Below are 22,993 nucleotides of genomic sequence, written 5' to 3'. Positions count from 1 at the left end.
TTGATCTCACTATTACTATTCTTAACTATTCACTACAAAGTTTTTTTTTATGACGGCTTTTTCTTTCATTTAAAATCTCCTCCCCCTTACACATTAAGGAAAATTTTAAAATAATATAATGACATTTTTGTTTTAAGATATAACGATTTTCAACGAACTATATTTTTTCCCCCTTATTCATCTTGTAGCCTTTTATGTGCATAGACACTAACTGCAAATAGCTTTTATTAGCAACTTTTCTATTCTTATTTCATTCATTCCAAATTTCACTCACTTTGGAAATTTTCTTAAAACAAAGATAGATTTATTTTGTACTTTTATTTTTATTACTCTTTTATTCATATAATTATAGATTTTCTTTATAATGATTATTGATTTGTAAATAATATATATATATTAATTAATTTTTTTAATCTAATGATTTACCTGCCATATATTATAATAGTATTATATATATATCCTTCAATCAATCTTTTCCTTTAAATTAAAAAAATGATAGATTATGGTAAATATATGTATATCTATATGTATCGTCTAGATTTTGCTATTAGACTAAACTTTATGGTCTTTGTTTTTTTTCGTTTTGTTTTGTATTATTTTTTTGGAATTAAGGGCGGCAAATTTAATATAATGAAGCAAAAGAAATTAGGGAAGAAAGGGGAAATAATCTTAAATAAGAAGCTTTACCCTTAAAATTTGTTAATAATTACCAGAAAATGAAAAAAAATAAAACTAGAGGTATTGAAGCAATCATGTATTAGTATAAAACGTATTGTATATTTTGTACTGAAAATGATAATAAAGTAATAATTTTAACTGTACAAAAGTGGTAAAAGGTCACATTCGTGAATTTAATTAAAATGTCTAATCAGAACCAAGAGATTCAAAGCAATGAAAATTCGAACTATATTGTTTCACATTCGCAAGTCCTAGTTAATCCTAGCATGCGTACACCGTGGCTAAACTACAGTAGCGATTTATATGATTCTGATTTTGATAAAAATCAAGTTTTAGAGAAAAATATGGTTAACGTTAAGACTAAATGTGCAATTGAGTGGAAAGAATTATTTAGAGATAATAGGTCAGATATATCTGAGTATGATTTTCCTGAACATAATACAAAATGGGAAAAGACCGCTGCAGCAATTGATCATATTATCAGAAGTACAAGTATGAAAATAATCTTAACAATTTTATTGTCAATGAATATTGCTCAGTTATTCCTTTATTTAGTATTTGGTTTTGTGGTTATTCCTCAATATACCCAGGAAACGTTGAATAGCTATACTAGAAAAAATTATTTAGATATATTACCGGATGATTGGGTCCCTTACGAGTACTTTTCAGATTTACTTTCACTATAAATTCACCGTTCATAATTGTTATATAGCACATTGGTCATAATTTTATCTTCATCTTTATTATTTCCATTTTGTTAACCTATATAGTTTGAAAGGAATCTAATGCTTAGTAAATATTTTGGTTATTACCTTAGTTATTATTATTGTCTATGTAATTTGTGACGCTTTAGTACTTTTTATCATTCCGTTTTGCCTCTTTTCGAGAACGCTTGAAAAATCAAAGTTAAATTAAATCTTAATAAAAAACCTTAATAACAATATTAATAATAGTTAAGTCATATTTCAGAAAAAATATTAGCACATGATGACTTCCAAACCTCAACAATGGGCTGTGGACCTTACAGATGAAAAATATATTTCACAATTAAAAATAAATACAAGTACGAATTTGCCTTCTCCTCCAGGCTTTAAAGAGATTCCAAGAAATAATAGGAGTTTGAAAAGTGGACAAAAGGATAATAGTAAGGCTAGTGAGGAAGATATCTCTTCTTTATTGGTATCAAAAGCTTGGCAGATTGCTCTTCAACCTGCAAAAAGTATTCCAATGAATGCTATTATGTCCTATATGTCTGGTACATCACTACAAATAATTCCAATCATGACTGCTCTAATGCTTCTCTCAGGGCCTATTAAAGCAATTTTTGGTATTAGAAATGCATTTAAACCAGTTTTAGGTGTTGACAATATTCAGAGTCAGGTAATTGCACCAATAGGGTTATATATTCTATTCCAAATTGTTCTAATGTTTATTGGTATCCACAAATTAAACTCTATGGGATTAATTCCTAATACCAAGAGTGATTGGTTATTATGGGAAGCTCCTGCGAATTTCAGTAAGATAACTGCATATGCATTTTAATTGTAATTATACCGACTTTGTTAAGTGAAAAAAAAAAAAAAAAGAAAATAATAATAATTGATACATATATATATATATATTACAGAATGTTTTATATAGCTTTAAATTGATTATTTTTTTTATTTTTTTGATATGAATAGTTTATAGAGAGTCAGTATATAATTGATTCACTGGCGTCCTGGTATTACTACTTTTATACAATGCGATAACTTCATTATAGGGATTAGTTCTCATAAATTTGATCTATTTAAAAAGAAATAATCTGGGGATCATTCTTTTGTGGCAGATCTCATGTTCTCTTTTTCATTTTCTTCAGCGTTCTTCTTAAATTTTGCTTCAAAAATTTGTTGAATGTTATATTTTTTATACTTTTTTAGATAATCACCGTCTACAACTGACACACCAATGTTACTCTTGAAACATTCCACAAGAATTAGTTTATCATAGTTTTTAAGATCAACAGTATGGTTATGATTTTCTGACTTACTAACTTGACTGACAACTTGATTAATCATATCGATCTTTTCCATTGTGTTAAAATTACGCCTAGTAACTTCAACAGCAAACTTGTAATCTTGATGAACATCTTTTGAATGAAAATGAGGTTCTAATACTATTTCAAGTAATTTAATAAATTGGTCCATAGAAGCATTGCAAGAATTTGTAATGGGTGTTAATTTTTGAATATATCTAGTACGCTTTTCCATATTTGAGGGATCAGCTAATTCTTCAATGATTCTTTTTACGAACTTTTCAGGAATAATTGGTCTTCTTGTTTTACAGAAGACAACACATTCACAATTTAAATCAATAAATTGTAAAATTTCTTTCTTTTGTCTACCATTATTATCGAAGGTTTTAGTTTTTGAGTTACTCCTCTTAATTTCAGATAACTCTTGTTTAATTTGCTCCTCAATAGATAATTCCGCAGGTTCTTCTTCATCAAGATCAGAAGCTATTTTACCTTCCTTGGCAAGATCAGTCAATTCTTTTTCATAGTATTCCTGCAATTTTTCCTCAAATAATAAGCCCAACTCTTGAACTGCAAACCGTTCTTTTTTTCTAGCACAAGTAGCATATATTCCGGAAGTCCCAGGATCTATCATACCAGTAGCAAGTCTATATTTCATCCTTTTATTTTTTCCCCCATCATTTTTGGGATTTGCTCTCTTTTCACCCATAATATTTCAATGATACAAATATATGATATCATTTTATGCTGTACAAAAATGTTGAATATGTTTTCTTTTTTGTGTTTTTTGTATAACTGAAATTTTTAAAGCTCATCGATTAACAACATTAGTGCGAACGAATTCTACAATAAAAATTATACCGGATAAAGAGAAATAAAATAGTGTCACAATATAAATTTAAGAAATCTCAATGGGTTGTATAAAATTCTATTATTCATTAAAATTCATTAAATAATATTATATAAAAATGTCAACCGATAAGACCTAAATAAGGAACTATTTCCTGTTAAAGAAATTTGCAATAGCTTTATTATTAGAGGACATGTCAAATATGCTCTGATTTTCATCAGGCGTCCTAGATGCAGAATTTATTGACTCTGAAGGAGTATTAGAGCCAGAATGTAGTATTTCACTTCTTCTCACTTTGTTAATTAAGGAGCTAGCATACTCTTGTTTTACACGAGGATATTTTCTCATTCTCATTTGTGGATCTCTATAATCCAGCGGGTTACTTGATTTTAACAATGATATACATTGGTCTAGTTCTATAAATGTTGATTCCAAAGATTTAATGTTATTAATCATACGTGATTGATCTTCTTCAGTGTTATTCACGGTATTTGCACCTGGGAATACTCTAGGAATAATTGACTTTAAAAATTGAATGTCTACTTCAAAATTTAAAACACTTTCTTCAGAAATTTGATCGGGTGTTTCATATAGAAGCATATGTAAAAATTGACTTGATAAAGAATCAAATTCTCTGAAAATTAATAAAGTTTGAACACTGTAGGGTAAATTCACTAAGGTAGATGCAAACATCATCTCTAAAAACTGAGCGACATCCACAATTGAAAAATCTGGAGAATTTCTAATCTCAGAGGTTTCCCAATCTAATGAAACAGTTTCTAAAATATCAGAAATCTTTGTGTCGATTAATTTAATTAAATTATCTTCTGCATATTCTCTAGAAGTTGTGAAATTTTTAATAGCGGATAATCTAATTTCAATATCCGGATTTTGCATTATATTATCCTTTGTCATGATATTGCTAAACTCAGTTGATGCTATTATGAAATAATCTAAATTTATTAAAATTTGTGCAAGTTCCTCTCTTGAAGTAGTATCTAATTTTGATCTGATTTGTTTATTAACTGTATCATTTAAAATAGAATCAATGGTCTTTACCAATATATTATTAACTTTATGTAATTCATGACGATATGCATTATCGACAAAAGATATCAATTTAGTATATGTTTTTCTCAATAATGTACAAGTCATTGGATATAATGGTGAAAACGGGAAATTGATCATCAACTGACCATCTTCTTGATTCCCATTTAATTGTTCATCTTCTTCTTTCATCCAACAGATTCTTTTAATTTTTTGATATAATTTTTTATCATTGATTGTAAGAGGCATAAAATCATCATCTTTCAGTAGATTTATAAATTCTTTTCCAAATGATTTTATAGTTAATACACAATAATTTTCGAATATTTTTAATAATAATGAATATAATAAATCTGTTGATAATTTAAAGTTTTCTAAAATGGCAATATACATTGAAAAAAAATCCTTAAATTCCTCTATTTCTGATTCTTTCTTTATAATATTATAACATAAATGCTTCAAATACGGTTGTAATCTGCTCACTATCCCTAGCCAGAAATCATTTGTGGTAGAATAATTATTGTTAACCAATGAAAAATTTGTTGATTGATTTAAATTGATATCATATAATAAGAAACCTAGGATCTTCCAAAGATAATCTTTTAGGAATTCCATGTTTAATTTCTGTGTAAACGAATCATTTAGTATATCGCCTGGATTAATATTTTGTGATGATGACTGTGATTTTTTCCAAATCAACGGATGAATAATTTTATCTTTTCTAAATTTATATTCATTTGAAAATTCATTCAAAAGAGTATCCATTCCATTCAAGCTTTCAAAAATTAAAATCGAATCATGAAATTCATCTAAATTAAAAAATTTATCCAATTGCAATTTTGATAATGTATCCTGATTTCTTAAAGAAATTTCTACTGGTGAATTAAACATAAAATTATGTAATTTCATAGATTCTTTTGTCGATTTCCATTCGTTAAATAATTCTTTATCATAAATATTAAAGATTGTTTTACCAACTTCCGGTAAATTTTTTCCTAAATTTGAATTGAATGAATTTCTAATTATATTGATACATTCATTTCTAATAGTTAATTTTAAAAATGGAATTGTATCATAAATTTGTTTTAAAATGTCGAAATCATAGCTTCTAAATTCTTGTAAATAAATTTTTTCTAAATTATCTAAATTTTGTAATGCTTTAAAAAATTTCCCATCTTCTATCAATTCTTGGCATTTATTGGACAATTCTAAGATTTTTAGAATCTTATTAATAAGAATAGAAGCTTCTGAAATCTTCAATGAACTTTTCTTATTATTAACAAAAATTTGTTTTTTTATGATTGTTTCTGTCGTAGATTTTGATAATTGGGATTGAATTCCTGTGATCTCTGAAGTTAGAGTATTTGTGATCATATCTTGAACGTTTGAAATTTCTCTAATAGAAGATTTTAGTTTATCATTAATATGAGATTCTTGAATGATTTGTGTTTCTAATCCTTGGAAATTCTCATCAATAGAAGTATATAGATCATCAATTAAAGTCGGTAATTGTTCATTTTCTATAGCTGTTCTTAAAAAGGGTACCCATTTATCAAATAATTGAGAATCTAAATCAAAAATTTCATCGCCAAGATATTCAGCCTTCTCTGAGATATTATGTGAATCTTTATTTTTGATCTTCTTTTCGTTCTCCACCAATGCATTCACAGTAGTTGGTGCAGATAATAATAGTACTTTTTGCAAATTTTGAGATAATTTATATTGGGTTTCTTGATCCATCTCTGTTTATATATTTTTTAATGATTCTTGTTTAAAGTAAATGTATAAATAAGAACTTAAATTTTTGTTTAACTGAAATTTCAAAATTCTTAAACCCTTTTTCCTAACAACACAATTTGTTATCCGAGGAGGTTTTTTCAGACGATCTCAGTAAGTGTTGTTATGGAGAAAACAACGTAATACATCTAAAGATAACAGTAATAACCATACTATTCTCAGGGCATCTACCAATAGAAATGAGCAATTTAAATACAGAAATTTAACGCTGGATTTTTAAATACATGAGTGTGTTTAATAGAGTATATATATATATATATATATATATATACATGTATTATTATTTTTGGAACACCTTTTCACAATATTTAGGCCTTTCAGTATCTAGGATACGAGTAAAAATGTATATATTAAAATGTAAGTAGATAATACAAGTTAATAGTCCACTGAATAAAAGAATAGTTTAGATAAAAATCTCGTCCAAAGACATTTCTGGGAAACTCTTGAAAAATATTAATGTCAAAGAAAGAATGAAGAAATTCGAATGGAGTATGGAACAATCTATTCCATTTATACTCCTTTTTAAATGAAAAAGGAGGAAAGATTTTATAATTGTCTGTACATTTAAAGAAATTAATAGAAAACTGAGTTGAATACATAAACTATGGTTATTTACTTAAGTTGATATAACACTTTTTAGTCTTGTGAAATTAATATTAATTTATAATAGTATAAAGGTTTAACTTCAAGGTAAAACGGTAATAAGCAAAAAACATAAATATATATAGGTAGAAATTCAGACAATAAACAAGGTTGTAGAAATTAAAGCATACGCTTGATTTAATATAAATTTGATATTTTCCCTATATTAGCATTCTGGGAATAAATAATTAACTATTGTAAAAATAATATAAGTATTAAGGTCATATATATCTATGGTATAGATGTGTTATGGAAATTGGGAAATTTTAAGTATGTAAATTAAGATTCAAAAGCAAGATTCATTTTTGAAACAGTTTGGCGTTTTTCATTGTATATTTCTACGGAAGCGTGTTTCTTAGAGGTAAAAATTAAACCAAGGGAGTATAACGAATATTAATAGCAAGTAGTCAAACAAACGACAATGCTCCCAACTAGCGCTACATCAAGGGTATGATATCAGTACTCCCTGAATTTAACTATGAATTTTTTTTTTGACTTTTAACTAACTAAATCTTGCAATTGATATTGCTATATATTTTATGAAATCTTCAGAACACAGATCCAGTTTCCACTCAAGTTGTTGCTGGAACTGTAGCCGCACTCGTGCAAACAACATTACTATATCCTTTTGAATTTTTTAAATCAGTATTTCAACTTCAAAGAAATGTTAAGGATTGTCCCAAATATATTCAAGGGGGTTCACATCAGTTTAAGACTTATTTTGCTGGTTGTTTATCGGTAAATGTGGGAATTCTATTGAAAACAGGAACACGATTTTATGTGTTTGATAAAGTTAATGAAATGTTGGAAGGAGAAAATATCTTGGGAAGTCGAGTTGTTGTTGCTGGTGGTATTACAGGATTTATGGAAAGTTTGTGTATAGTTCCATTTGAAAACGTTAAAATGTTGATGATGGAAAATGCATTAATTCAATCTTATAGAAGAGAGCATCCTAATGAAAAGCTTGCCCTTACAGAAATAAAATCTAAACATGCTCATAAAAAAACATTTCATAAGAAAGCAAACTTATCACAGAATGAGATTTCATTTCTACAATATGAAAAATCGCCATCGAATGGTTTATTTGGAGGGATCAGAGAGTTATATTCCACAAAAGGAATCAGAGGATTTTATCAAGGGTGTGGTTTAACGATTTTTAGACAAGTAGGGAACTCTGTGACTTTGTTTACTAGTTTTACAATATTGAGTCAATTGTTGAGCAATCAAAATACAGGCCGTATGGATAGTTATACAACTGTAGCGGTAAGTCTTTTATCGGCTAGTTCAGTGGTTGCCATTACTCAACCTATTGATGTGATGAAGACAAGAATGCAAAGTAAGTATGCATGGAAATATTACACGAATTCTTTGAATTGTGCTTACCGTTTGGCTGTAGAGGAAGGGATTGGTAAGTTTTGGAAAGGATGGGCACCTAGGTTGATGAAAATTGGATTATCTAGTACAGTTTCTATATCTATGTATACGTATGTGTCCAATGTACTTAATACTATGAGGCACGATGGTGTATTAAAATAAATAAATTAATGTATATAGTTGAATAAAGGACTTGAATATAATGAAATTACTGATATTCCACCATATAATGGTTAACAAGAGGTGTACCATATTAGCTTTCCCCTCTTATAGAAAAAAATAAAAAATAAAGACTACCAAAAGTAGCATTTATTGATATCGGTGTCTAAAAAAAATTCCACGCTCTGTAACTCTGTCTTATTCATGGTAACTTTTCATAAAAGTAATGTATTTTCTTAATCGGACTTATATTTTACTATTTGAAGAATAAACTTTCACCATCTCTTTTCGTTACATGTTGGACCTATTCTGTCCAAATAGTTCAATAATTATGAACTATGAAACTAAAATATTCCAGTTTTTCTTTTCTCTCTTGTTTCCTATTGCTTAACTATAGCCTTATCTTAAGAAAGTTAGATTAGACAAACTTTATTTTTTATCAGTAAAAAAATATTTCCAGTATTGTATTGGAAACAAAGAACAATTTTCCAAATCCAAGTGTATTACTAGAACTATTATAATTCAAGGAAATTTTTCATATATACTATATTATATGGTAAATCATTATTCTTGGGAATGTGTTTACTAAGTTATCCGTACACTAGTTCTCGGTCCTACTTGAGTAAAACCAAAAATGATTTGTTGATTCGAAATCTCATTCTATTTATAAAGTTCAGACTTTTTATTTTTCGTATATCTTTGCTGTTCCCTTTGAATTAAAGAATTATTATACAGAAAAGTATCCCGGCAAAGCTTTGTTTATTCTCTGGGTTATGAGAGGAATGATCAGAAGTGTCAATCCAGCTACCGTGAATGTTATGTACGACATTAGAATCTTTGTATTCGTATTATTTAGAGAATTGTACAACATTAGAATCTTTGTATTCGTATTATTTAGAGAATTGTACAACATTAGAATCTTTGTATTCGTATTATTTAGAGAATTGTACAACATTAGAATCTTTGTATTCGTATTATTTAGAGAATTGTACAACATTAGAATCCTTAATATTAGTATTGCTGTTAGTCATAATTTAGAGAATAATTTTTATCTTATTGATTGTTTTATAGTATAGAAACCTCCTACCGTCTTGAGTAGGAATAAAAATTATAGAAAATATTTAAAATACAAAGATTAGATGTCGAATGAAATGTTGGCAATTTATACAAGAAAAGTCAATTTATCATTGTTTATAGGTTATACTCTCTTTTATCCATATATATCTAAAAAAGAAAGAAAAAAATATTAGTTCATATCTATAAAGAATAATCAAATAAATGTGTATTTATAAAAGAGAGGTATGTAATACGAATACAAAGAAAAATAATAATAATAATAATAATAATAAAATACAATTACAAAAAGAAAATTAGTATAAATCAATAGCATTTCTAACCACACAACCTGGTTCGTTCGATGGTTTCTTTTGTAATTGACCAATCTTGTAAACGGTTTCACCCGCACTTTCCAGAAGCGATGTCACTTTGGCAACATTTTCTTGTTTTAGTATAACAACCATACCGATCCCCATATTGAAAGTCTTTAAGATATCATCTATTGGAACGTTACCAGCTTTACCGAACCATTTAAACACTTCAGGTAATTTCCAAGCGTTCATATCAACAACAGCTTGTAATTCATCTGGTAAGGCACGAGGAATGTTTTCCACAAGACCACCACCTGTGATATGTGCTAAACCTAAAACTAATTGTTGATTGATGACTGGTAATAATTGTTTCACATAAATACGTGTTGGTGTTAGGATGGCTTCACCAAAGGTGTTTTTGTTGTCCCAAGGACATGGATCAGACCAATTGACATTTGCATGTTGTACAATCTTACGTACTAAAGAAAATCCATTAGAATGGACACCATCTGAAGCAAGACCCAATAGAACATCACCTTCAGACATTTGTAATTTTTTAGGTAAGATATTTTTCTTTAAAACAGCACCTACTGCAGTACCGTTTGTATCGTAATGACCTGGTGGATACATTCCTGGCATTTCCGAAGTTTCACCCCCAACAAGAGAACAACCACTTTGAATACAACCATCAGCTACACCAGAGACGAAGTCCACTGCAATGGGGAGTTCTAAATTACCTGTTGCGAAATAATCTAGGAAAAACAAAGGTTCTGCACCTTGAACGACAAGATCGTTTACATTCATGGCGACCAAATCGACCCCAACTGTGTTATGAATCCCAGTTTCTTGAGCGATTATAAGTTTAGTACCAACACCATCAGTGGCGGCAACGAGGAGAGATTCTGATGCATTGGGGAAACCTGCAGCATGTAAATCGAAAACACCACCAAACCCACCAATATCGGCATCTGAACCTGGTCTTGTTGTGGATTTAACTTTGGCTTTGATTTGTTGCACAAGAGCATTCCCGTTATCTACAGAAACACCAGAATCAGCATAAGTAATTTGAGCTGGAGATGTGGTATCATTTTCCAAAGCATTATGAGCAATATCCTTACGGTAATAACAACGTGAAAAATTTACAAGTTTCACTGCCTTGTAAGCGTTATCTACCGATTGTTTAATAGAATCGGCCATGGAAGAGATGGCCAGAACACGACCACCTGAAGTGATTAGTTCATTATTGTCGGATAAAGAAACACCTGCATAGAATAATTGAGTGTTGGTCAATTGGTAGAATGCTGGATCCACTGTAATGACATCTCCACGTTGATAATTACTTTCTGGATAACCATGGGAAGACATGACAATAGCAGTGGAGAATTTATCTTGTAAAATTCTCAAAGGCACAGAATCCAAACAATTGGTGGCAGCAGCCAACAATAGGCGAGCAAAGTCAGTCTCGCGAGAAACAAGAGGCAATACAGCTTGAGTCTCTGGATCACCCATACGAGTGTTATATTCTAATACACGAGGCCCCTTTTCAGTCAAGATTAAACCCGTGAACAAGACACCAACAAAGGGACGAGCATCACGACGCATACCCGCAATAGTAGGAGCAATGATGGTGGAATCGATTTCAGACATCAATTGTGGAGTGGCCACTGGGGCAGGGGCATAAGCACCCATACCACCAGTATTCAACCCGGTATCACCATCACCAATTCTCTTGTGATCCTGAGCAGGAGGCAGATTGACATGGGTGAAACCATCGGTGATTGTGAGGACAGACAATTCTTGGCCGACCAAGAACTGTTCAATGACAACAGAATCACCGGCTTGACCAAACCTACGTTCCACCATTATAGTTTTAACAGCTTGTTCGGCTTCACCCAACGTCATGGCAATTAAAACGCCTTTCCCGGCGGCTACACCGTCGGCTTTTACCACTACGGGGAATTCCGAAAGCGAACGGATATATTGTAGAGCTTTTTCACAGCTAGTGAAATTTGCATAAGATGCAGTTGGAATATTCCAACGATCCATGAAGTCCTTGGCAAACGTCTTGGAAGCCTCTAATTGAGCAGCTTCACGAGATGGACCAAAAACAGCAATCCCTGAATGACGGAAGGCATCTGCTACACCATCGATCAAAGGTTGTTCTGGACCTGGAATGACAAGATCCACATTATGACTAGACGCAAACGATACCAAAGCAGGGAAATGTTCCGGAGTGGTGCCAAACTGTGGCAGCGCCACGAGTTCAGCCTGAGAGCCAGTATTGTTATCACGAGGAATCATACCTGGATTCCCCGGAGCCACATAAATCGTGGTGACAACACTGGATTGAGCTAGACGCCATAAAAGAGCATGTTCACGGCCGCCAGAGCCAAGGACGAGAAGTGTGAGGGTTTTAGCAGAAGACGACATAGGGTATGGTGATAGGGTATGGTGATAGGGTAGTGGTGAGTTAGCAATGAGCAGTGAGCAGTGAGCAGTGAGCAGTGAGCTAAGAGCGAACAGTGAAGAGCAATGAGTTAGGGTTCAGGGTAATGCAGTAGGGTTGGCTCATTAGGGCTGGCCTGGTCTTGTTAAAGTCTCATCGCGTTGGCGCGTATTTATACTGTGTGTGACCTGTGCATCGCATGCGTCATAGCCTGCAGCCTAAATTGATACCACACGCACCAAAGATTTCACACCGACTCGGCCAGACTCTGGTCCGACTCTGTCCAGGGCCGAGTCGGTGTTTTGCAGATATTAGGCAGGCTGCCGTATATATAGCGAAAGCACAGTGGGAAAAAGCTCACAGCGCCTTGGCAACCAGCCGTGCCACGCGACGGCAGAGAACAGCACTAGCTAGAGAACAGACCCACTGCACTGTGCTTTACAAGGAACCGCCACTGCCATTGTTGCTTTGCTATAGATTCTGTCGCTAGTGTTTAGTCTCTAGTGTTTAGTCTCTAGTCTCTAGTGTTTAGTCTCTAGTCTCTACTCTCTAGTCTCTACTCTCTACTCTCAAACCTCTACTCTCAAACCTCCACTCCCGACTCTCTAACCTCTAACCTCTAACCCCTAACCTCCAATGTCCCACGACGCCTTCCTGCTGGACCAGCTCAGACTGGCCGCCTTTGCCCCCCCAGCTTTCGCATACCCCCCATCCATCCCCCCTCACGTTTCGTCGCACGTGCCCTCTCACGTGCCCTCGCACATGGTGGGCCAAGCGCCACCCCCTCATGTCTCGGGGAATGCTTCCTCTATGACCCATTCTCTTTCACAAGTGTCCTCGCAATCCACTGTTCAGGCTTCACAGGCGTCGCAGCCTGCCCAAACAGCCGCTCAGCCTGGAACTGGGTCCCCTCAGGTGTCAGGCTCGACTTCTGCCCCAGCTCATCCTCTATATGTCAATGCTCGTCAATACCATCGTATTTTGAAAAGACGTCGAGCAAGATTGTTACTAGAAAATCGGTTGAGGACTCTTCGTGCGCAGGCTCGTACTGAGATTCCAATACCGGGTGATAAGAAACCTTATTTGCATGAGTCTCGTCACAAACACGCCATGCGTAGACCACGTGGTGAAGGGGGACGGTTCTTGACTCATAAGGAATTGGAATTGCTGAAGCAGAAGCAAAATGGATTGCCATAATTATGGCTATGAATACACATGGGAACAACAAATACATACATTTTAGATACATATATAGATACACATACATTATATACATTACATCTTATATCATGCTTAGTGCTTGCTGCTGGGTGTTGATGGCGGATGTTTGTGATAGGCGGTGGGTGCACGGATGCGAATGTATAGTAGGTTGCATCTAGCGCAAGTAACCCCCGGTAATATCCTCGATCTTGGTCCTCTCTCTTACTTCCACCACTCCTTCACTCACTCTGGGTGCAAAGACTTTTATACTTCTGATATGCGTATCTTTCCCATTTTCATGGTTCAATGGGAATACAATCTTTATAAATTGGCATTTAATCGGATTCCCCGCCTGTATGTCACCATTGATCATCCTTAATGATACCCATCCATTAATTTGATCCACTACAAGATTCTTGTATAATATATAATCGTTTTCATGGAAGCCAACATACACTTTGATGATCTTGGGTGTATAGGATTCATCCACTATAGTCGATAGAAATATCGAGATTTGTTTCAATTGAATAGTCTTGTTGAAAAAAATCTTAATGAAATGCGGTTGATTATCGTCACTTTGCCAATATCGATCGAACGAATCCTTGCTATTGTTTTCGTGCCAAAGATTCTCAATCCCATATCCTTCTTTAAAACTACTCACTTTCCAATATCCAAAACTATTCACATTATTGATCTGTGTATCATTTTCAAAAGTTTGATATCCTTCGTGATATCGTCTTTTAATCTCATCACTGTCAATTTCTTCATCTTCTTGTGCGAATCCATTTTCATAGATTATCCAATTCGAATCTTCTCGATCACAACTATCGTCTATATGGATTGTTTTTCGTTTTAATATTTCATTATTACTGATATTTACCTCTTTTAATAATTCAATGGGTGCTAGTTTGTTTAATATGCTATTATGATTATTATTATTTCTTCTACTAGTGCTGCTGCCACTACTATCATTCATTGTGTTTGCTCTAATACATACTATGTACATTAAATCATCCTATATATATGTAGCACCATATATATACATATGGTGCTACCACAGATTTACTATACAAAAAGGGAAAGCTAGCCGAATTGAAAGCAAAAACAAATGCAAAAAGGGAAACAAACACGAGAGCGAAATGTATTTAGATCCACACACAAGATTATGCATATACTACTATTACTGTTATATTTTTGCATTCTACATTATATATATGTATGCATATTTATAATAGATCTTGTTTTAGTTCATGAATTGCGTAATACAAAGATTCATTGTGAAACATGGTGTATCGTGAATCAACATGGTGTATCGTGAATCAACATGGCGTACTGTGAAACAATGTGGTGTATTGCAAATGAATATGGTATCACTGTGGAGTGTTTGAATAGCATAGATGATTTTTGAGTTATTAAAATCTAAAATTTTGAAACTATAATACTTAATTATTAGGCTTATTGTGGGAAGATGTTTTATGAAATATTTCAGCGTCTAACTTGGGGTAATATGGTGGGCGTATTGCGTAACGTGTACGGTACTACTATTTTTTTTTTTCATTAGGCCATTATATCGTATCTATCATGGATATGAGTCATATGTTCAAGGTAGATCAATGTTGTACTTCACGATGTATTATTTATACCAACAATAAATCTATTTGACTCAAAATATTACCTTTTCATAAATTTAATTTGTGAATATGATGTAAGATATCCTGTGCTCTACATAAAGATATGTTTCCAAGTGAGTCAATATGATATCAAGGTGGAGGAATGATAAGGTAAACACCTCAAGTACTGTCATTCCAAAGATAAAATAATAAGATGGTTTGTTACACAGTATGCCAAGGGAGAAGATTTATGGTAGAATTGTATTCTATTGGGTATTTTGTGAAAATGATGTAGATTATAGAATGTTATAATGTTAATCAATAGAACTATACCAGTAGGTGGGTCATCTATCGTAAAGATATATTGTAATATGTGGCTTAATTTGTTTCAAATAATCATATTGAAATTTTGTCAAGAAACATATCAATCTAAAATATCATGATTCCAAATAAGTCAATATGGGATGTGATATGATATAGATTCTCATTATTATCATATTTTATCAAATGATTATTATATTTGAGTGTTTTTTTTTCTAAAATGATATTTTTGGTAAAAATTAAAATGATCCTATTAATATAGATTAATTTACAAAGTTATCATGAAACGATTTGGTATTGTATTTTGGTGGATGTGAAACGATATTAAATTTTTTATCTAATTATACTATCATGATAATAAATGGACATTGATTTATCAAAATCATATTGTGTACTGTGAATTATTAGGAAGTTAAAGTCAGACAATAATTATTTTGTAAGGCAATATGGTATATTGTGAAACATTGTGATGTTTAGTAAAATAACATTATGTTTAGTAAAACAACATTATGTTTAGTAAAACAACATTATGTTTAGTAAAACAATATAGTATATTGTGAAGCATTAAGGTGCTATCATGGAGCAATACGGTATTGGAGCGGAATAATATGATGTTTGCAAAACAAATTTTGATTCTGGCATCATATTAGAATGTTTTGTGGGAACATGACGTTTATTGTACCATTGTAGTATTTGGTGAACCCTTAAGGTACAAAACGTAGAGTAATACGCTGTAATGCAACTATTGTGAAACGATGACGTACAGCGTGAAGATATAAGATCAGAATTAGTTTTTAGTGCATCATTCACATACTTGTACTGTGAAACTATATTTTTGATATTTTGGAACAATTTAGTGTTGTATGAAGCAAGATTAGTGTTGATGCATAAGGAACATCCTAAAACTATATAGTTCATTGCGACGCATTTTGTTGTTGTTGTTTTTATTTTATTTTATTTTCCAACAGAATAACCCTTCATAGAACAGTTTGAATTGAGATGTAGATGAAATGAAATTCAGGGTAGTTTTCATCGCAATATATTATAATATAATTCATTATATTATTTTGTATATTACTATGACGTGTTGAGAGAGAGGTATCTTCATTCTCTCTTAATCTATATGGTGTTTCAAGAAACACTGTGTCATGATTAGCAAGAAATAATACAATTTTATGATAATTAATATAATTTTAAATAATTTAATACGACTTATCGTCTAAAATAATATAAATTGTTGAAGTAGAGAAGCATACTGTTAAATAAAATAACTTCCATGTATATGATTAGCCAACGTTGTTAATTATTATATTGTATAACGAATAACAATATGGCGATAATATCTAGCGTGAAATAAAATACAATGTATAGTACATTACCGTCATACACTATAAAATGCGAATCATGAATCAATATGCATTAAAACCAAGGAGAATTATTGTACTAACTGAACTGAAAATATACTGCCAATGTCATTGTTATAGCTTTAGTAATATTACAAAAACCATATGCTAGAAATGTTTGATACTACCATAAAGTACTATAGTATATTATGTAGCAATATTTGAATGGCAAAACATCACACTCTGTTATCCAACAAATAATATGAATAGATTTATTGGAATAAACAGGGTGAATTATTGATATTAGATATGATTAATCGTTTTTTAATTGTTTTTTTTTTAATATAATATCAAGTGAAACTATAGATAGATATGGTTAGCAATAAATTAGCTAGTGATATCAACCAAGATATCATTTGGAGTAAAATACCCATTTAGTTTAGTTGCTCCACCCTTAGATAGTTTTGGTACCACTTCAAGTACTAATCCAAATACCATAATGACCAACCATAACGAACATGACACCGTATTGCCTCACTCTGGTGCCATATTATTTTCTCTAGTATCATTTTAATATATATCAAAGCGTATCAAACGTATAAATAATTACGTATATACAAAATATTCGCTCATAGAATAATATTAATGTATTTTAAAATGTAGTGAATATATATATATATATATATATATATATAATAAACCTCTTACAGTGTATTTATTTGAGATACATTAATAGATCAATTCATTGCCATTAGTTATACAAGACATTCACTTAAAATACGTTTCTCATCCTCTGATAATGTTGTATAAATTTTATCAAAATCACTAACATTCTTCGATGCATTCTCCTTCAAGATTCGAATTAACAACTCTTTGACGTCTATCTCAATATCCATAGTCCCCAAAATATCATCTTCATCTTCTCCAAAATGAAGCTCATCATCTTCATCATCTACATACTCTTGTAACTTCTCATAATCTAGTACATCTTCCACATCTTCCCAATCATCATCAGCAGCAGCAGCATTACCATCACCAATTGTCTCTACAGTTTCCTCAATTTTCAAATTATGTTCAGGTTGTTTCATTTGTTCGCTTAACTCTTGAATAAATAATTTAATAATCTTACTATACACAGGTATTTGTGTATATCTATCTGGCATTTCTTTGGCCATTGATCTTGTGATAATACGATCACCATCATATGGAATTAATTCATCATCTACCATTATATGTTTGATATTAGAATTATTCAAACAGTATAACTTATTTAATGCTAAGATATTTTGTTTAATTCGTCTTTCACCTCGAATAATTTCGAAATTGGATATCCATTTATTTAATACCAATTTTAAGATATCCCCTTCAGTTCCAAGTCTTGAAAGTAAATTAATAGTATCCTCAGTATTAGAACATATTAAATAACAAATTACAGATATTAGATTCTGGATAGTAGATATATTTTTAGCTTGTATTAATCTCTTTGTTGTGCCGCTTAAAATTTGTTTCATATATGGTTTAATCTCATTTTCAAAATGTGTAAAGACAGTAACAACTAATGATCCAGCATTCATAGCAGCACTATCTGTTACGTCAAGAGATAATAATCGATCCATTACTTCTAATATTCCTGGCAAAGATTCAACCATTACTATTGGGTCTGTATTGTAGATCAAATAACTAAACGCATCGGAACTTAATTGTAAAGTCTCATCTTCATTAGATACCAATAATACATCTTTTAAAGGATTGAAAATAAATTTGCATATTTCTAGTGGTAAATAACCATCATTTGGTTTTTTTTTCATAAAAATTGTAATAAATTCTAATGCCAATGAAAGTAAGGCAGAATATTTATATTGTGTTACAGAACTTCCAATTAGAACTTTAACCATAGATGGGAAACACATTTCAATATAATGTGAATATTCAAACGTATTCAATCCTTCTAATAATTTTTTCAAACATTCTTGTGATTCCACAGTCATTTGAACATTCGAGGGATCTCTTGATGTGATTGACAAGATTAGATTGAATTCTTGCTGTGGAATTTCACCCAATTTATCATTTGGCAAATTACAATCTATCAAATTATTAATCACTTCCATAATCATACCATATGTGTCATCTTCAGAGTCATCCAATATTTGTAAAATAATCTTTAATGTTATTTGTTGGACCTCTTGGCAAGTTTTGTCCCCAAGAACTGTTAATAATTCAGCAAATGAACAATAACTATTAACCATTAGCAAACATGAGGATTTAATTAAAGCATTATAATTATCCAATCCAATTGCCAAACTTTGTTTCAAAAATTCACAGGTAATCAATTTAATATTTTCAATATCATCCATAAATTTTTCTAAAATTTTTGGTATTAATAAAATTAATCTTGAAAATAATATCGTATTTGTAATGTAATGATGGAAATTTTTGGCTAATGAAGATAATAAATTTTCGATGTTTAAATTTGCAACATTCAATATATCTTCATCATTAATTAGTAATGATTGGAAAATATATAACATAGATTCTAGTTGTCTCCAGTCTTCAATAATTAAACAATTGTTCAAATTGGTAATAAATTCTTTAAATATTATATTGAAGTTATTGGATGATAAAGATATTAAGAAGTCACTAATTTGATCTCTCAATGAATATGAAGCCATTAATCCAAATTCTTTGGAAACAAATTCATTGAAATTTGAGTTCCATGTTTCTACAATCAGGTTATCCAAACAGCATAATTTATAGATCGACTCCAATATTAATATTAATTCTTCACGTTCATAATTAGCTCTTGATATGTTAGATAGATATTCGAAAATATGAATAATATATTTGTTTAACGCATTAAATGCAATATTGTCCCCTGATATCATATTTATGTATAGAGTAGATGCTGGAGTGAGATCTTGTAATGAGCATTTTCTAAAAACATTTAAAAAATTCATTGGTAAGATTTTTTTAGAAAAATTAGAATGAACAAATGCTAATCCTTCATATATTGAGCCTCTGAATTTCCATTCTAATATTGCCTCTTCAGGCGAGATTAGTAGTGCATCTTCTAATGGGAATTGTAATATCTGTTCCCATTTGGATATGATTTCTTTTAGAGAATCAATAACTAGATTCATTCGTTTTAATGATGAAGTTGGGCTAACCACCGACATTTGCATTAAGCAAGGATAGAATAATTTTGCTGCAGCAATTTTTGTTTCAACAGGAGCTGTCTTATCATCGAGTATATTGAAGATAACTCTCATTGTCTCTAAACCAATACCTTCTTCAAAAAACATTTCTTCTGAAATAATGTCATCATAAATTTCATTTAATATAGATAACGCTTCTAATGAATGGGTTTCTAATATAGATTTATAAAGTGTCACCAAAAGTTCTGGCCATAAATCTGGGAAATCGACAGCTGATACTTGTACGATACAGTAAGATCCACTCTTTCTAATTTTTGAATCTTGATTTTTATCTAATGCTAGCTGTAAAATAGTGTGTCTAACATGTGCTTTCACAGTCTCATTTAGATTAGAGGTCAGGTGATAGGATTCGAATCCAGGACTCCAATACATGGTAATTAATTTACGTAAAGCTAATAATGAATATTGGCGTGATGATAAAATTTCAGTATTATTTGCAGCAACATTTGCTAGGGCTGCAAATGCACTGCATGCATCGTGTTCACACCATTCTAATAAGCTATTTTCAGCATGTTCTCGGAGAGATGTTTCTGGAGATTGAGCTTGTTTGATCAAAGAATCAATATCAATATTCATTGGGGAATATTTGTATAAATAATAATATATGAGGTAATTCGATCAAGTGTAAATGTTTTGATATTCAACTTATTACCCTTAATCCGATATTAGTATTCAAGTGTAAATCTCATATTTCTTTTTTCGTTTATTAGAAATTCCTATCTCATCCATTTTATTTTTTTATACTCACGAATATATATTTCATAGCTAATAAAGGAAAAAAACACTAAAAAAAGTGAAAAAAAAATAAAAAAATTAAGAAATGAAGCATCTCATAGGAGAGTTGGGTGGTTTCATACTTTCTGAATGTTTTAACCTTTGATTGAGCTTCAAAGGTAATAATTACTTGTCAATATAACTGTTATTGTCCTAGTATTTATTTAAGGATTAAAAAATATTTGATACATTGAAAAGATGCAAGTAAACTCACAATAATCAGCTAAAATATGTATATATTATATAATGTCATCATTAAAAGTAGAGATCCATCCATCTTGTGAGAGACATTTCCGTATCCTATTCCTAGTTTCAATGCGGTCAGTTTGAAATCGTTTAAATGTTAAATAGGAATATTGCTCAAATTCAGGCATAATATTTTTAAATATATTCCATTGAAACGTTCTACTCACTATTGTCATTGCATTTTTAGATAATGGCTTCGATTTCTTAGTATATGCACCCATTTTTACCCCGTTTACTATTGACTGCTCTAGTCCAAATTTGTCATTACTATTAAATATTTTAACGACACTAGTGAAACTAGGCTCCTGAAGGTCATTGGTCTTTCCATCTTGAAATTGTATCGAGCTGGGAATAAAAGATAATGGATGGTACCTATATGATGATGATACTTCTAATTTAATATTTTCTATCCTATTAAAACTTTTCTTAAGTAAAATTAAGTTTTGGGGTTTAATATCTGGACATACTAAGTACTTAATATATATTGGACTTTCAAGTAATTCAGTATTTAAACTGTTCAGTAGGGATAGAACTTGTTTGATGCATATTTTGTCGGAACAAGATTTAGAAAAAGTAATTTCAGAATCAATTCTGCCAGGTTTTGTTCTCACACAACCCGATTTATTATAATTAATCCTACCTCTTAAAATTGTTCTTATAGTTGGATCTACATATTGAGTAAGATCGTTTTCTTGAAACTGTATTAATGAATTACTTTCAAGAGAGTTTTCTTCTTCCATGCTCGAGTCACCACAAGGTAGCTTTGATATGTAAAGGCCTAAATCATACTCATCGTTCCAAGAATATTTTTTGCATTTAGAATTTTCCACTTTATAAATCAAATCACAGCTATTTGTATCATCAATTTCTTTGTTTTCTATTTCCCTTAGTAATGTTGTGTTAAATCCTCTAATTGCAAGTATTTCTGCATGACAATCATGAACTATAGAGCCCTGACTTCTTTTCAATTCAGAATCTGGTGTAGCTTTCACACCGGTAGCTAATGATATGACTTTAATTATGTTTGTATCTTTATTACTAACGGCTACTATTCCAGATATAATTGTCCATTCTTTTATTCCGTTAGATTTTTTAATAGGTTTGTTCGATTTCTTTAATTTATTGTACTCTCTAAACAACAAAGCTGCAATCTTATCACCCAACTCTCTTTTGTCCATTCGTTTCTCTTGTTGCTCCATGGGTCTGAATCTAATTTTCGTTTAGTTGTTTTTGAAGTTTCCAAAAATATATATATATATTCAATACAATTATCGCATGTTGAAAGTTATAGAAAAATAAACTAATTTTAATTTGGAAATAAACTCTTAAAAACAAAATTTTTTCTCATGGCTAATTACTTGATGTCAAATAATTACAAATCTTGCAATTATGTGATAATATATACAATTTTTATTGTTATAATATCAATGCCAGGGAATTCTTTCAGTATCTTTACTTTTCATGAAATGAAATGAATGAAAAAAATAAAAAAAACTTTTTAGCTCTGTTCTATCATAATTTTTACTTAATTATTGGCTACACATTTCAAGTTATAAATATTTCTCCACAAAAAAAAGTTGAACTTTAAAGTAAAATATTTATTAAACTATTTTTTAAAATATTTAGTGAATATTTTTATAGCAAATTAATATCAGAAAACAGTTACCACTGTTGCTTATTTTTTTTAAAAAAAATCTTGTCACGGCCAACTAGCCGCTATTAGTAATTCTTCCAACTTTTCAAGTAAGAATTTTTTTTATTAATTTTAGAATTTATTAAAAATACTGTAAAGTTTTTTCAATTATAAAATTATATAATCCATACAACTATTCAGGAGATTGTGGGGAGGTCACTAAGTAAAGAATCTGTCATTCTGGGCTAGAAAAAATTTTTGTTGCAGTGCAATAGCATCT

At 30.9% G+C, this 22,993-nt stretch overlaps 10 protein-coding genes across 10 annotated transcripts; 4 read left to right on the top strand and 6 right to left on the bottom strand.

Annotated features, from left to right (window-relative positions):
• Positions 1-860: 860 nt before the first annotated feature.
• Positions 861-1,364, top strand: TBLA0E00330 (uncharacterized protein; the record flags this gene model as incomplete). Its single annotated transcript, XM_004180565.1, has 1 exon — positions 861-1,364. One exon carries the CDS (start codon positions 861-863, stop codon positions 1,362-1,364), a length of 504 nt encoding a protein of 167 aa, XP_004180613.1.
• A 298-nt stretch (positions 1,365-1,662) lies between these two features.
• On the top strand, positions 1,663-2,220 carry EMC4 (chaperone EMC4; the record flags this gene model as incomplete). Its single annotated transcript, XM_004180564.1, has 1 exon — positions 1,663-2,220. One exon carries the CDS (start codon positions 1,663-1,665, stop codon positions 2,218-2,220), a length of 558 nt encoding a protein of 185 aa, XP_004180612.1.
• Positions 2,221-2,489: 269 nt separating this feature from the next.
• Positions 2,490-3,401, bottom strand: TAN1 (putative tRNA acetyltransferase; the record flags this gene model as incomplete). The annotated part of the gene is made up of 1 exon (XM_004180563.1): positions 2,490-3,401. One exon carries the CDS (start codon positions 3,399-3,401, stop codon positions 2,490-2,492), a length of 912 nt encoding a protein of 303 aa, XP_004180611.1.
• A 288-nt stretch (positions 3,402-3,689) lies between these two features.
• Positions 3,690-6,329, bottom strand: SEC15 (Rab GTPase-binding exocyst subunit SEC15; the record flags this gene model as incomplete). Its single annotated transcript, XM_004180562.1, has 1 exon — positions 3,690-6,329. The coding sequence occupies one exon, from the start codon at positions 6,327-6,329 to the stop codon at positions 3,690-3,692; it is 2,640 nt and encodes an 879-aa protein (XP_004180610.1).
• A 941-nt stretch (positions 6,330-7,270) lies between these two features.
• On the top strand, positions 7,271-8,564 carry MRX20 (Mrx20p; the record flags this gene model as incomplete). Its single annotated transcript, XM_004180561.1, has 2 exons — positions 7,271-7,298; positions 7,594-8,564. The coding sequence occupies 2 exons, from the start codon at positions 7,271-7,273 to the stop codon at positions 8,562-8,564; spliced, it is 999 nt and encodes a 332-aa protein (XP_004180609.1).
• A 1,367-nt stretch (positions 8,565-9,931) lies between these two features.
• On the bottom strand, positions 9,932-12,358 carry ADE57 (bifunctional aminoimidazole ribotide synthase/glycinamide ribotide synthase; the record flags this gene model as incomplete). Its single annotated transcript, XM_004180560.1, has 1 exon — positions 9,932-12,358. The coding sequence occupies one exon, from the start codon at positions 12,356-12,358 to the stop codon at positions 9,932-9,934; it is 2,427 nt and encodes an 808-aa protein (XP_004180608.1).
• Positions 12,359-13,010: 652 nt separating this feature from the next.
• HAP2 (transcription activator HAP2) lies at positions 13,011-13,571 on the top strand (the record flags this gene model as incomplete). The annotated part of the gene is made up of 1 exon (XM_004180559.1): positions 13,011-13,571. One exon carries the CDS (start codon positions 13,011-13,013, stop codon positions 13,569-13,571), a length of 561 nt encoding a protein of 186 aa, XP_004180607.1.
• Positions 13,572-13,749: 178 nt separating this feature from the next.
• Positions 13,750-14,550, bottom strand: DOC1 (anaphase promoting complex subunit DOC1; the record flags this gene model as incomplete). Its single annotated transcript, XM_004180558.1, has 1 exon — positions 13,750-14,550. The coding sequence occupies one exon, from the start codon at positions 14,548-14,550 to the stop codon at positions 13,750-13,752; it is 801 nt and encodes a 266-aa protein (XP_004180606.1).
• A 3,053-nt stretch (positions 14,551-17,603) lies between these two features.
• Positions 17,604-20,636, bottom strand: KAP114 (karyopherin KAP114; the record flags this gene model as incomplete). Its single annotated transcript, XM_004180557.1, has 1 exon — positions 17,604-20,636. The coding sequence occupies one exon, from the start codon at positions 20,634-20,636 to the stop codon at positions 17,604-17,606; it is 3,033 nt and encodes a 1,010-aa protein (XP_004180605.1).
• A 437-nt stretch (positions 20,637-21,073) lies between these two features.
• TAD1 (tRNA-specific adenosine deaminase) lies at positions 21,074-22,258 on the bottom strand (the record flags this gene model as incomplete). The annotated part of the gene is made up of 1 exon (XM_004180556.1): positions 21,074-22,258. One exon carries the CDS (start codon positions 22,256-22,258, stop codon positions 21,074-21,076), a length of 1,185 nt encoding a protein of 394 aa, XP_004180604.1.
• Positions 22,259-22,993: the final 735 nt, after the last annotated feature.

Source organism: Henningerozyma blattae, chromosome 5, assembly GCF_000315915.1.
Source record: "Henningerozyma blattae CBS 6284 chromosome 5, complete genome".
NCBI classification, from domain to species: Eukaryota; Fungi; Ascomycota; class Saccharomycetes; order Saccharomycetales; family Saccharomycetaceae; genus Henningerozyma; species Henningerozyma blattae.
The sequence above is the reverse complement of the archived record's forward strand: the minus strand, read 5'-3'. Positions and strand labels throughout refer to the sequence as shown.